Source organism: Ahaetulla prasina, chromosome 17 (assembly GCF_028640845.1).
Source record: "Ahaetulla prasina isolate Xishuangbanna chromosome 17, ASM2864084v1, whole genome shotgun sequence".
Taxonomy (NCBI): Eukaryota; Metazoa; Chordata; class Lepidosauria; order Squamata; family Colubridae; genus Ahaetulla; species Ahaetulla prasina.
Genome location: NC_080555.1, coordinates 5203325 through 5218111, shown reverse-complemented (window position 1 = coordinate 5218111; position 14787 = coordinate 5203325). Strand labels below are relative to the sequence as shown.

Here is a 14787-nt window from a genome sequence, read left to right as displayed (position 1 = left end):
TATGCTTCAAGGACAATGGGAGGGCTCCTAAGGGTCTCAGATATTGCAAGGGTTGGTGGATGAGGGTAGGGTGTCCCAGTCCTCTGAGGATTGGGGAAGGGTTCAGGGTGAAACGGGCAGCAGGGAGATGGGGGGCTCGAGGTAAACTTCAAGGAGAATGGGCTCCTTAGGTTGCCAGATGTTGCAGGGGTGGGAATATGGAGGATGGGGGGGGTGTCCCAGTCCTCTGAGGATTGGGGAGGGGGAACCCAGAAGTGAAAATGGGGCAGGAGGGGGATGGGGTGAGTGGCCCAAGGAGGCAGGGCTTCACTGAGAATGGAGGGGAGGTGGGCTCCTAAGGGAGCCAGATACTGTAAAGGTGGGAGAAGGGAGGATGGAGGGGAGGGTCCCCATACCTCTTAAGGATTTGTAGGGGGCAAGGGTGAAAAATGGGGCAGCTGGGAGATAGGGGTGAGTGGGGGGCTCGAGCAGGTAGGGCTTCAAGGGGAATTGGGGCGCTCCTAAGTGACCCTGATATTGCAAGGGTGAGAGTAGGGAGAAAAGGGGGATCCCAGACCCCTGAGGATTGATTGGGGAGGGGGGGTCCCAGGAGTGAAAGCGGGGCAGCAGGTGGAAATAGAGGTCCGAGGGAGGCGGCCAGGGACCCAAGGAGAATGGGTGGGGGTGGGGCTTTAAGGGACCCAAACATTGGAAGGCTGTGAGTAGGGAGGATTGTCCAGGATTCTGGCCCTGCAGGGTGAGAGTCTCAGACCTCCGAGGATTAGGGAGAGGGGCGGCAGGGAGAAAGGGGTGGCAGCTTGAAAAGCACCCCAATTTCTTGTCTCTTTCCCTTTGCAGCTCCTACGAAACTCTGCGTTGGACCAAAAGGGTGGGGCTGCCCCCCCCCTTCTTCACGTCCTGCGAGGAGGTCCCGAGAGGATAATCTCTGACTCTCAGCTGCCTCCCCACCAGCCAGGATCTCCCATGGAATAGGCAGGCGTCCTTTGATTCTGCTGCTGGAGGAGCCAGCCCCCCCCCTCAAAGGATGTAACACGCCCTCCATGCGGGGGGGCCAAGAGAGGGGGCTGCGGTGGTGGTGCGACACCCCCTCCCTCCCTCCTTCCTCTCTCTCTCTCTGCAGTCTTGGGGGGGGCTCGGGACGATGATGGCGGCTTCCTAGCCGGCGAAGATGGAGAAGGCGGTGAGCAACCTGAGCTCCATCGTGCCGGCCTCGCGGCTCACGCCGGCCTTCCCGCCCGCCGTCAAGGTGGGCCTGACGACGCTTTACACGGCTTTGTACGCCTTGCTTTTCTTCTCGGTTTACGCCCAGCTCTGGCTGGTGCTCTTGTACCGCCACAAAAAGTTCAGCTACCAGACCGTCTTCCTCTTCCTCTGCCTCTTCTGGGCCGCCCTCCGCACCACGCTTTTCTCCTTCTACTTCCGGAACACCCTCAAGGCCAACCACCTGCACCCCTTCTTCTTCTGGCTGCTGTACTGCTGCCCTGTCTGCCTCCAGTTCTTCACCCTGACCCTCATGAATCTCTATTTTGCCCAGGTAAATGCCGTTCTGGTCCAAAGGTGACCCCGGGGCGGGTGGGGGTTACGGGAAAATGCCAAGATGGAGACAGTGGGTAAATGCTGAGCTGAAGCACATGGGAGCTGGGGACTTAGGGGTAAAGAGGAAAGCAAGAAAGGGGAATATTTGTAGGTCAGAGTTGAAATGAAGGGTCCTTGGTGCTCTCTGAGCTTGGGGGTTTTCTTGCAGACGTTTCATGACCCAGCTAGGTAACATCATCAGTGCTAGAAGGAGGAGGAGAATTGTGGGGTTCTTTGTTGCTCTCTGAGCTTGGTTGTTTCCTTACAGACGTTTCATGACCCAGCTAGGTAACATCATCAGTGTTAGAAGGCAGTGGGGATTGTGGAGACGAGGAGGGCTGAGGTCCTTGGTGCTCTCAGAGCTTGGTTGTGTCTTTGCAGACGTTTCACGACCCAACTAGGTAACATCATCAGTGCTAGAAGGGTGTAGGGTTTGCAGAGAGGAGGAGGAAGGGAGGGAGGACAACAACTATGAACTGCGGAGTTCTTGGTGCGCTCTGAGCTTGCTTGTTTTCTTGTAGACATTTCATGACCCAACTAGGTAACATCATCAGTGCTGGAAGAGAGTGAGGTTTGAGGAGAGGAGGAGGAGGAGAACTGTGGGGTCCTGGGTGCTCTCTGAGCTTGGGGGTTTTCTTGCAGATGTTTCATGACCCAACTAGGGAACAACATCAGTGCGGGAAGGGAGTGGGATTTGCAGGGCGGAGGAAGGGAAGGAAGGGAAAGTGAGGAGGAGGAGGAGAACTGTGGGGTCCTGGGTACTCTCTGAGCTTGGGGGTTTTCTTGCAGACGTTACACGACCCAACTAGGTAACATCATCAATGCAAGAAAATAACCAAGCTGAGAGAGCACCTTGCAAAGAGGTGATCTGCACCAAGACTGATCTTCCATGAATTACATCTTAGTTCTGCCTGCTGTGTGCATGTTTTGGCTTAAAGAGATTTTAAATATCTATTTATTTTGAGCTTAATTTTGTTTTTTCCCTCCAAACCAGAGTTTCTCAACCTTGGGGAACTTTTAAAATGTGTGGACTTCCAACTCCCAGAATTCCCCAGCCAGCATGGTTCTTTTTGTAGACTTTAATGGAGTGCCGTCTATTCATTTAGGGATAAAAATCCACAGTACTTCTAAGCAGCTTGTCGATAGTTATCCCAGTTCGCAGCAAAGGCCTATAAACTGGTGTCGATGCCTCAAATGTAATGGGATGATTTAAAGCGACAGGACGAGCTTCCTTTCCATCCAAGATGCAAATTTTGTAATTTAAAAACAAAACCCCAGGGGAAAAACAAACAAAACAACCGTGTTTATTTTGCGTTGTTAGCACCACAGTGTTTAGAAAAAGGGCAAAACAAACGGACTTATCAAAACCGCAGGAAGCCTTATCAGTAAATTAAGATAGCAGAATAGCGAGCGGTTTAAAAATGGGTTGCAAAAAAATTCCACCCACCCACCCCCTTTCTGTCTCTCGGTGCGTATATCCCGTAGATATCGTGGCAGCGACGTGCGGCAATGTTGCTTTGTTTTCTGCAACAATTGAGTTGCCTAATTGCAGCCGAGTAGCAATTCCAGCACTTTTGATATAGGTGGTGGCGTATATATCTTAGCTACTGTAAGCGCGTTATCAAGAGGAGGGCTCCCAAAGCGGATACAAAGAGAGTGCGCAAGATAACGCTGGTTCGCAGCCCCAACTTTTCGTAACCTAAGAATAGAATTGATGTATCGGTGAGTTGTGCATTAGACGGTCTCTTAAGGAGTCGTGCTCAAGGTCATTCGGTGGCTTTGGCAACGAATTGGCTCTGTTGCTCCCCCACCACAGATAGAATCTGATGCCTTCTCTTGCCTTAGTTCCCATCGTCCCCAGCCGCGGGACGGATTTGGGTGATAGGGAACATAAGCGTTTGGAAGCTCGAGGAAAACCTGTTACCCTGGCCCTTGGCGTGCTTCTGATATAATAGCCCTTAAGACTTATATGCCGCTTCACGGCCCTCTCTAAGCGGTTTACAGAGTCGGCCTCTTGCCCTTTCGACAATCTGGGTCCTCATTTTACCGACCACGGAAGGACAGAAGGCTGAGTCAACCTTGAGCTGGTCAAGATCGAACTCCTGGCAGTGAGCAGTGAGTTAGCCTGCAATACTGCATGGGAGGGAGGGAGGAATAGCGCTTAGATTTATATACCACTTCATAGTGCTTTTCCAGCCTTCTCTAAGCGGTTTTCAGAGTCAGCATATTTGCCCCCAACAATCTGGGTCCTCATTTTATCCACTTCGGAAGGACGGAAGGCTGAGTCAACCTGGAGCCTGGTGAGATTCGAACTGCCAAATTGCAGGCAGCCGGCAGTCTACAGAAGTAGCCTGCAGGACTGCACTCTACACCACTAAAATATAATATTTAAATGTATCTCACTGGTAGCAAATGCAGGCAGCACCTGTTCCCATCAAAATAGAATTGAAGCGGGCCACTGAAATAAATCCAATGGTCAATTTTATTATCCTTTACAGGTGGTTTTTAAAGCCAAAGCGAAATATCGTCCCGAGCTGATCAAAGGCCTGTGAGTATCCGTATTTCTCCAACGTCTTCATGGGGTTTCTCGTGCAAAAGTACAGACTGTCCTTGACTTACGACCATTCGTTTAGCGACCGCTCAGTCACAGTGGCGCTGAAAAATAGGGACTATAAAAACTGTTTTTCACACTTAACAACCGTTGCAGCATTCCTGCTCTCCCATCCCCCGCCCCTGTGGTTACGTGATCAAAATTCAGAAACGGGGCCAAAATTCATTTGACAGCGGTCTCGTTTAGCGGCATAAAATTTGGGGCTCGGTTGTGGTCGCAAGTCGAGGACTACCTGTAATTTATGCTGTAGCCTCTCTTTTTAACAGGAGAGGTTTGCTGGCAGCCCCGGGTGAGCACAGCAGCCCCCAATCAGAGGGGCTTTGGTTGATCCAGAAGCAATGAGTTTTGGGGGGTCTCGGGTTGTTTTCCCCCAGGTTGCTGGTGCGAGGGGCGTGCTTCGGGGCCAGCGTCCTCTTCCTGGCGGTGAACGTGGCGTGCGCCGTGCTGGTGCGGGCACGCCAGGCTGAGCCCTGGGCGGTGGTCCTCGCTCGAGTTCTCATCAGCGACTCACTGTTCGTGCTGGGAGCCGTCTCGCTCGCCCTCTGCCTCTTCCTCGTGGCCCGTGGCTCTCCCTCAACGCGCATCTACCTGGAAGCCAAGGTGGGCCCCCTGGTTGCTATCCTGAATATTCTGTTATTCCATTCCGGTTCATTCCATTTTGTTCTTCACTCCAATGTTCCTTTAATATTCTATTCTATTCTATTCTATTCTATTCTATTCTATTCTATTCTATTCTATTCTATTCTATTCTAATTCCTATTCCTATTCCTATTCCTATTCCTATTCCATTCCATTCCTATTCTATTCCTTTTTTATTCTGAATCCTATTCTACTCTACTCTACCCTATTCTATATTTTATTTTTCTATTCTCTTTCTATTCTTCTATTCTATTCTTATTCCTACCGTGGTTCCCTGAAAATAAGACCGGGTCTTATATTATTTTTTGCTTCAAATTACGGCTTATTTTCTGGTTAGGTCTTATTTTTGGGGAACAAAGGTATTAAAAGCATCCATCTGACTGACAATCTGAACTGGGGCTTATTTTGGGGGTAGGGCTTATATTACGAGCATCCTGAAAAATCACGCTAGGGTTTATTTTCTGGTTGGGTTTTATTTTTGGGGAAACTGTATTCTATTTTTATTCTTCTATTCTATTCCATTCCATTCCATTCCATTCCATATTTTCTATTCTATTCTATTCTATTCTATTCTATTCTATTCTATTCTATTCTATTCTATTCTCTATTCCTATATTTCTATTTCTATTCTATTCCTATTCTTCTATTCTGAATCCTATTCTATTTACTCTACTCTATATTCTATAATATTCTCTTTCTGTTCTCTATTCTATTCTATTCTAATTTATATAAATGTGTGGAGTCCTTGGCACTGTCTGAGCTTGGTGGTTTTCTTGCAGGCGTTTCTTGACCCAGTTAGGTTATATCAGTGCTAGAAGAGTGTCGGATTTGCTCTCTATACACATTCAGTGTTGGTGGCAGGCTTCATCCAGCAGTCTATCAATCTTTATCAATGAACATGCAGGGTCTATCCCCTTTAAAGGTTTTTGATTTTCATGTACAGTATATATTTTATACCCTGTTTCCCCGAAAATTAGACCCAACCGGAAAATAAGTCCGAGCATGATTTTTCAGGATGCTGGAAGCCCCAGTTAAGACGATCAGCAGATAGGTGCATTTAGTACTGTATTTCCCCCCCAAAATAAAACCTAACCAGAAAATAAGACCTAATGCATCTTTTGGAGCAAAAAAATTAATATAAGACCCGGTCTTATTTTCGGGAAACCACGGTATATATTTTACATTTGCGTATTTTATATTTTTCTAGCTTTTAAAATTATTCCCCCTTTGCATTTTACCTTCTAGCTGGCGTTTAGCACAAGGCTGAGTCAAGAAATAAAATTAAACCTTGACTAAAAGACGGTAACAAAAATGTGTTGCGATGCTCCCAACCAGGCCTCGTGTTTCGCTCGGCAATAACCTGCCTGCGGACTAATCGCCCTCTCTCCGAAACAGGGCACCACGCTGTGCCAGACGGCGGCCATGGGGGGCACCATTGTCCTGCTCTACGCCAGCCGCGCTTGCTATAACTTGGCTGCCTTGGCCCTCTCGTCCCGCACCCGTCTCGACTCCTTCGATTACGACTGGTACAACGTCTCGGACCAGGTGAATCCTCAGGAGGAAGGGGAAGGGAGGAACTGAAGAGCAGCTGGGGGGGGGCGGAAATCTCCAAAGTCTTGGACTACAGTTCCCATCCTCCCCCTCCCCTGAGCAGCAAGGAAGCATGGGGCAGTTCCCCCCAGGATCTTTGGTGACCCAGGCCCAAGTAAGAAACTCAGTCCGTGAAAAAACAAATGAACTTTATTCGAACAGCTGAGAATCACTTCATTCCCAGCGTCATTCAACTCAAATTAAAGCAAATGCCTCCCAACACAAATTCCTCAGTCCTATCGCGAACCTTGGTCCAATTAGGCAAACTGCCAAAGGCCTTTCTTGGCAAACGTTCACAAGTCACAAAAATAAAGGCAAGACGTGGACAAAGCAGAAGACGCAGTTACCAACGTTGTTTTCCAGCAAAGCTCAAACACCGTTGCTGGTCTTCTAAGCCTTTTGAAAGGAGCCAATCATCTCTTGGCCTTACTCCCGAGTTGTCCTCTCTGCTTGAGCTGCTCTTGCCTTCCGGCAGCTCTTCTCATGCGTGCATTAGGAACAGGCTCCTCCTGTTCCTCTGCCTCACTACTATCAGCCTCTGGAGGCTCTGGAGTCCGCACCTCACTTCCCAATGGCCCTGGCCCCACCTCAGCCTCATCGCTGTCCGATTCCCTTGCCAGCTCCGCAGGCTGCTGACGGACCACAACAGGATCCAAAAAGAGGAATACTCAAAACGCCCAAGTTCGTACTATCCGACTCTGGCAGAGCTGGATGGGTGGCTGGCACACTATGTAGCCCTTTATACGCTGTCCTTGAATGGCGACCATTAGAGAGCCCTGCCCATCAGGGTCCTAAATTGGAACACCCACGTCACCGAACCTGATTTTAGGTTATTTCAACCGTGGGAAGCTGCCAACGGATGTATATGTGGCCCAAAGTAACCCCCGGGGAGGTCCGTCATAACTTTGAATATTGGCTAAGTGAACAGTCATAAGTTGAGGACTTCCTGTAAAAATTTGGGAGCAAAGGGGTGTGTTTTACTACCTAGTCTCTTTCCCCCACTTCCAGGCCGACCTGATAACCGATCTCGGGGATCAAGGTTACATCGTCTTTGGCCTCATCCTCTTTGTTTGGGAGTTACTGCCCACTACGCTGCTGGTGGGCTTTTTCCGGGTGCATCGGCCGGCTCAGGATATGGTGAGTGGGACCTTCGGAGGGGATCGGGCTGTGGATTTTAACGGCGGCGCTGATATCAGCCGCGTGAAAAAGCAGGTTTACAAGTGAAGGTTCAATGAAACCGCTTCATTGCTTAAAGCCCGTGTACAGGAATTCTCCCAACTTAACAAGTCAGCACCCGGTTAGAGTTCGTATAAGAACCAACAGGGACTCAGTGGCTTAAGACGCTGTGCTTGTCGATCGAATCCCTAGCGCCACCTTACGGGGTGAGCTCCCGTGACTTGTCCCAGCTTCTGTCAACCTAGAAGTTCGAAAGCAGGTAAAAAATGCAAGTAGAAAAATAGGGACCACCTTTGGAGGAAAGGGAACAGTATTCCGTGCGCCTTTGGCGTTGAGTCATGCCGGCTACATGACCATGGAGACGTCTTTGGACAGTGCTGGCTCTTCGGCTTTGAAATGGAGATGAGCATCATCCCTTAGAGTCAGGAACAACTAGCACATATATGTGAGGGGAACCTTTACTTAAGGTTCTCAACCAGCACTCAAGGAAGGATGCAAGGCCGATGCCTCTTTTGGACTCCGCCCCCAGTTTCTACCACTCCTCCTCCTCCTACAAGCCGAGAAGTACCACGTTTATTTCTTTATTAAATTTATTGGGCTGCCCATCTTAACTGCGAGCGGCGCGGTGACCTAGAGGTGGCGCTCTCGCCTCACAATCCGGAGGCTGTGAAAAGGGGTAGCTTTTACTTAGCAGGGTGGATAAAAATTGAAGTTCTGTTTCGTTTTGTTTTTTAAAAAAAGAAATTTAAAAATCGGATTTTTAAAAAAAATTGAATTGGATTTTTAAAAATTTAAATCGGATTTTTTTAAAATCAAATTTATTTTAATCGAACGCTTTTGGAGGAAAAATCTAAAGATAGTTTTCTGCGTAAAATAATATTAATGATTGAGTTTATTTGGCATGAAATGAAGCATCGTTCTGTAGCAGGAGGCTGTATATTCTCAGCGCTCTCACAGAGAGGGACTCCTCAGGGTGCCGTCGGCTAGGCAGTGCCGTCTGGCGACACCCAGGGGAAGAGCCTTCTCTGTGGGGGCTCCCACCCTCTGGAAAGAACTCCCCCCAGGACTTCGTCAACTTCCGGACCTCCGAACCTTCCGCCGCGAGTTTAAAACACATCTATTCGTCTGCGCAGGGCTGGACTAGGTTTTTTAAATTTAGATTTTAAATGGGTTTTATTATATATATTGTTTTAATTATCGGGCTATATTTAATAAGTTTTTTAACGGACATTTTATCTTGTATTTATATGCATTTTATTTGCCTGTGAACCGCCCTGAGTCCCTAGGGAGATAGGGCGGTATACAAATCTGAATAAACATAAACATATTCTGCAATGTTGGGACTGTCGGTGAGTCAACATAGGGTCAGAGGAGGAGCCACTGCGGGACAACAGATGACAGTCGCTCTTTAAAAAATTATGATATAAACCGAGTCGATTTAAATCAAGCCATTTTAGTAGTGATTAAATCAGGATTTAAATTGTGATTTAAATCAGGATTTAAATGTGATTTAAATCGACTTGATTTAAATCAAATCCACCCTGTTACTTAGGGACTAGGAATTTAGATCTGCTGAAAGCGATGGCCGTGCAAGGAAAACAAGCGGGTCGAAGAAGCAAAACAACCAACCGGCAAGGGGGGGAAAGCTTAAAATGGTTTTTTCCCTTCCGACAGAGCGCCAGCCGCGTCTTCAACCGGCAGCTGGGTGTCTCCCGTTCTTATTTCTTCGACTATCCTGGGCAGCGCGAAAACGAAGGACTGACTAGCAGGTAGACTTCCTTTTTTTAAATTCTTCAAATATCCAGCAAAACCTTCCCGGTAACACAGACACTGCGGAGGAAAAAGAGAGAGAGAAAGAAAGAGAGAGAGAGAGAGAAAAAGAAAAAGAAGGAGAGAAAGAAGGAGAGAGAGAAAAAGAAAGAAAGAAAGAAGGAGAAAAGAGAGGCAGAAGGAGAGAGATAGGCGAGAGAGAGAAGGAGAGAAAGAAAAAGGAGAGAGAAAGAGAAGGAAAAAGAGAAGGTGACGAGAAAGGGGAAAAAGAAGGAGAAAAGAGAGGAGAGAGAGACAGAAAGAAGGTGAGAGAGAGAAAGAGAGGAGAGAAAGAAAGAAAGAAGAGAGACGAGAAGAGAGAGAGAGGAGAGAAAGAAAGAGGAGAAAGAGAGAAAGAAGAGAGACAGAAAGGAGGAGAGAGAGAGAGAGAGAAAGAAAGAGACACACACACACACAAGGAAAGAGAGAGAGAGAAAGAGAGGAGAGAGAGAAAGAAGGAGAAAGAGAGAGAAAGAGAGGAGAGAGAGAGAGAAGGAAAGGAGAGGAGAAAGAGAGAGGAGAGAAAAAAGAAGAGAAAGAGAGAAAGAAGAGAGACAGAAAGGAGAGAGAGAGAGAGAGAAAGAAAAGAGAGAGAGAGAGAGACACAGACACACAAGGAAAGAGAGCGAGGAGGGAGAAAGAAAACTTCGCGCAGGTCCGAATCCGTCACTCCTCCGTTCGTTTCTTCTCCCTCTTTTTTGCAGCCTGACCGGACGAGCCAACAGCGGGAGCTACTACGGCTCGATCAACCGCAGCGGGGAGCACGACTGGTTCGGGGGCCACCCGCCCACCGCCCCCCTTCTGTTCTCGCAGGCGTCGGCCTCCGGCAGCCATCATCATCACAGCCTCTACTCCACCCCGCAGAACTGAGACGCGGAGGGGAGGTTGGGACGGGAGGACGGCCTCCCCCCCCCCCTACACACACACTTAATGCTGTTGAAATTCTCCTCCGTGTGTAAATTAGTGCCGGGTTTTTGGGGTGGGGGGAGAAGGGGAGACGACCGGCATGCAAACAGGGTACTAGATCCACACAAACCTCCTCCCCCCCTCTTTTACATCCCACCCCCTTCCCTGAATTTTAGCCCAAAAACCTCCGCTCCATCTTTTAATATTGGAGCTGGTTGGTGATTTTTTCCCCGTTTCCCCCCCCCCCCTTGAAATATCCCTTCAATATTTAACCCATAGCATATCGAGAACACTAGCACTTTAAATGACATGGGGCGGGTTGGGGGGGGGGGGCGCTGCGCGTTTTATCTTCGATGTTGTTGAAAAACAGATTCTGTGAAAATGGGTAGAGGGGCACTTTCTCTCTCCCTCCCTCCCTCTCCCCTCCCTCTACCTCCTCCCCTCCCCTCCCCCCCCAAAATGCCGGTAGCTGCCATATAATTTGGAATAAGCTTCTCTGTTCCTCTGCTAGACACTTTCGCCGTTATTGGTGCTATATCATCCCTTGCCTCTTCCAATAAATGCATTTTGTGTTAGCGAAAGGAAGCCTGGCCCATTTTTTTTCCAAGAAAGATGGATGGATGGATGGATAATTGATAGATAATTGATAGATAGATAGATTAGAGATATAGATGATATAGATAGATAGATAGATAGTTGATTGATAGATTAGAGATAGATATAGATAGATAATTGATAGCTAGATGATAGATAGATAGATAGATAGATAGATAGATAGATAGATAGATAGATAGATAGTTGATTGATAGATTAGAGATAGATATAGATAGATAATTGATAGATAATAGATAGATAGATAGATAGATAGATAGAATTTTTTATTGGCCAAGTGTGATTGGACACACAAGGAATTTGTCTTGGTGCATATGCTCTCAGTGTACATAAAAAAAAAGATATGTTCATCAATACAGATAGATGATTGATAAATAGGTTATAAATAGAGAGAGGTAGATGATAGATAATTGATAGGTACAGATAGATGATAGATATAATTCATAGATACAACTAGATGATTGATAGATGATAGATAGATAGATAGATAGATAGATAGATAGATAGATAGATAGATAGATAGATAGATAGATAGATAGATAGACAATACGATACAATTCTTTATTGGCCAAGTGTGATTAGACACACAAGGAATTTGTCTTTGGTGTGTACATAAAAGAAGCAAAATTTCCAGTATTCTTTGACTTACAACCATTCATTTATTGGCCGATCAAAGTTAGAATGGCACTGAAGATAGTGACTTAGAACCATGCTGGTTAGGGAATTCTGGGAGTGGAAGTCCACCCATCTTCAGGTATACAGACCGAGGAATTTGGGAATTGAAATCCACCCGTCTTCAAGCATACAGACAGGAATTCTGAGAATTGAAGTCCGCCCAACTTAAAACTGGCTGGGGAATTCTGGGAGTTGAAGTCCACCCATCTTCAAGCATACAGGTCAAGGAATTCTGGGAGTTGAAATCCACCCTTCTTAAAACTGGCTTGGGAATTGAAGACCGCCCATCTTAAAACTGGCTGGGGAATTCTGGGAGTCAAAGTCCACCCATCTTAAAAGGGTGGTAGGTAGGGAATTCTGGGAGTTGAAGTCCACCCATCTCCAAGGACGCTGGCTGGGGAGTTCTGGGAGTTGAAGTCGACCAAGGTTGAGTAACCCCAATCCAGCTAAATTGCAACTTGCAACCTTATAGCATCAGGAAACCGTTACGAAATAAAGACAAGAGGAAGATTTATATAATCAAATTTAAGAAGCAGTTCAACCATCACTTTTGGAATGAAATCAAAGCTGGCCAACAGGCCGTTGAAAACTCTGCGTGGGGGACACCGAATTTGTACCCTCTGAAGTTCGGGTGGGATAATTCATGGTCTGGATCTGTTGGACCAAACCAGATTTGAAGAATTCTTCGGCCTGCCTTTTTTTAAAACTTCAGGATGACACGAATTGCTTCCCATCTTTGATTGATGCCTGATGGATCGATCAAACAGTAAACTCCGCAGCCCCACCATATTTGTTGCCCTCAATGTGGACTAGTGTCCTGCATAGCGCTAGAGGTTTAAAGTAAGTAAACAGTAAACTTTTGGCTCCTTCGATGACTATTATTCTGCGCCTCTGCCATATTTACTGCCCTCAATGTGGACTAGCACCCTGTGTATGAATCAGAGGCTTTACTTTGAACAGGTTTTTTTGATCTGTTATCAACACATCGGTGCAGGTCCGTTTACGCTCCGCGTTTACCACGTTGCACTGAACAGCTGGACGCGGTCGAGTTGTAGCCACGATGGAACCGTAGTTGAATTCATACCTTACAATCTTGGCTTTTGCAACTTGCAGCCAAGTTTTGCCGCAGCCCCATTTTGCACTAACTAGGTTTGATCTGCATCGGTTTGCTTAACCCTGCTTAGATTATTTATTTATTTTTTGCTTGATTTTCATTACCTTTATTAGAATTTTATTAGCATTAAACCGGCATATCAGCTTGAAAAAAAAAATCGCTTTTTCTCTCTCAAGTCAAGGAGCCGGTCTGCATTTTAATTGATTCAGCGACATTTGAATAAGATTGGCTCAAAGCTTAAAGAGGCAGGCGTGCGGGCGGGCCAGCCAACCCCAGTGATGTCAAATTGTTTCTTCTCGTGGGCCTGGGATTCGAATGGCCTACCCCGCAGGGCTGTTTGCAGAGAGGGTAACTCCCAATTTTGTATCGTTATAGGTAGTGATGGATGGATTGGGAATCCCGACTGGGAGAAAAATCTAGCAATGGGGTTGCCAAGAGATGTCAATGACTGGATGACACTGGTATGCATGTGTCTAGGGGGAATTGTTAAATTCCTCCGGAGTTTGGGGGAGGCTTCTTTGGGGAGCCCCCAAATTTTGGGGAGACGTAGTTTGAAACCAAACCAGACCCCCCCCTTAACAGTTTATTTATTTATTTATTAAATTTTTATACCGCCCTTCTCCCGAAGGACTCAGGGCGGTTTACAGCCATAATAAAAAACAACAGCAATATACACATAAAACCATAATTTAAAAAACTTATTATACAAATGGCCGAATTAAAACATTTAGAATAAAACCCCAAATTTTAAAATGTTAAAACATGAAAACTAATTAAAATCCTATTAAAATCCTATGCCAGTCCTGCACGAACAAACAAATAGGTCTTCAGCTCTCGGCGGAAAGTCCGAGAGTTGCGCCAACCCCATCCTTGCTACTCCTGGATCAAAGCATGCGGTTGTAAGTTTCTCAGGGCAGGAACCACACCTGTTTTGGGGTAACGCAAGTTGGCTTTTTCGCTCCGCCGAACGAACCTGGCTGTTCATCCATTCCTTGATTTCTATTTAAACGGCTCCGGGGCCGCCTGGACTTTCACAAGGCAGGATAGTCTGGTGCAGTTGGGACTTGGCAGACTAGCTTAAGGAAAAGATTTGGGAAATTTAAAAAAAAGGAGAAACTTCCCGACAGGTTATGTCATCTCTTTTGCCCACATCGTCCGGGAAACTCTGCCAGGATGCCAGCATGGTTGAACAGCCAAGTCAGTCAGGCTGTTTTGTGAGTTTTCAAATTCATTATTCTTGTTTTTGTTTTCTTTCAAGCCACTAATGGCGGGGGAAAAAAAAGATTTGGGGTTCCCTTCTCTTCATCTTCTCTTCTCTTTGTCTTTCCAATTCTCTTTTCTTTCCTTCCCTCTCTTTTTCTCTTCCTTCCTCTGCTTTTCTTTTTTCTTTCCTTTTCCTCCTTCCTTCCCCATTAACTCCTGCCTGCCTGCCTGCCTGTCTTCTTTTTTCCTTTCTTCCTTCCTTCCTTCCTTCCTTCCTTCCTTCCTTCCTTCCTTCCTTCCTTTCTTCTCATTTCCATTCCCTTCCTTCCTTCCTTCTCATTCTCATTTCCTTCCTCCCTTCCCTCTTCTCATCCCCATCCCCTTCCTTCCTTCCTCCCTCTCTTCCTCTCACCTTCCTTCCCCCCCCCCCTCTCTCCTCCTTCCTCTCTTTCTTTTCTTTCCTTTCTTCCCTCCTTCCCCTTTAACTCCTGCCTGCCTGCCTGCCTGTCTTCTTTTTTTCTTTCTTTCTTCCTTCCTTCCTTCCTTCCTTCCTTCCTTCCTTCCTTCTTCTCATTTCCATTCCTTCCTTCCTTCCTTCTCATTCTCATTTCCTTCCTCCTTCCTCTTCTCATCCCCATCCCTTCCTTCCTTCCTCCCTCTTCCTCTCACCTTCCTTCCTCCTCCCTCTCTTCCTCTCTCTCTTTCTTTCCTTTCTTCCTTTCTTCCTTTCTTCCTTTCTTCCCTCCTTCCCTTGTTTTTCCTTCCTTCCTTCCTTCCTCTCTCTCTCTTTTCTTTCTTTCCTTTCTTCCCTCCCTCTTTCCCTCTTCTGCAAAATCCTTCCCTTGTTTTTCCTTCCTTCCTTCCTTCCTTCCTTCCT

The 14787-nt window shown here is 46.8% G+C and overlaps 1 protein-coding gene across 1 annotated transcript; it reads left to right on the top strand.

Annotated features, from left to right (window-relative positions):
• Nucleotides 1–503: 503 nt before the first annotated feature.
• On the top strand, nucleotides 504–10878 carry GPR137 (G protein-coupled receptor 137). Its single transcript, XM_058160478.1, has 7 exons — nucleotides 504–1534; nucleotides 4074–4123; nucleotides 4561–4786; nucleotides 6221–6370; nucleotides 7424–7552; nucleotides 9266–9360; nucleotides 10105–10878. Exons 1-7 carry the CDS (start codon nucleotides 1169–1171, stop codon nucleotides 10268–10270), a joined length of 1182 nt encoding a protein of 393 aa, XP_058016461.1. The 5' UTR covers nucleotides 504–1168; the 3' UTR covers nucleotides 10271–10878.
• The last annotated feature ends 3909 nt before the right edge of the window (nucleotides 10879–14787 follow it).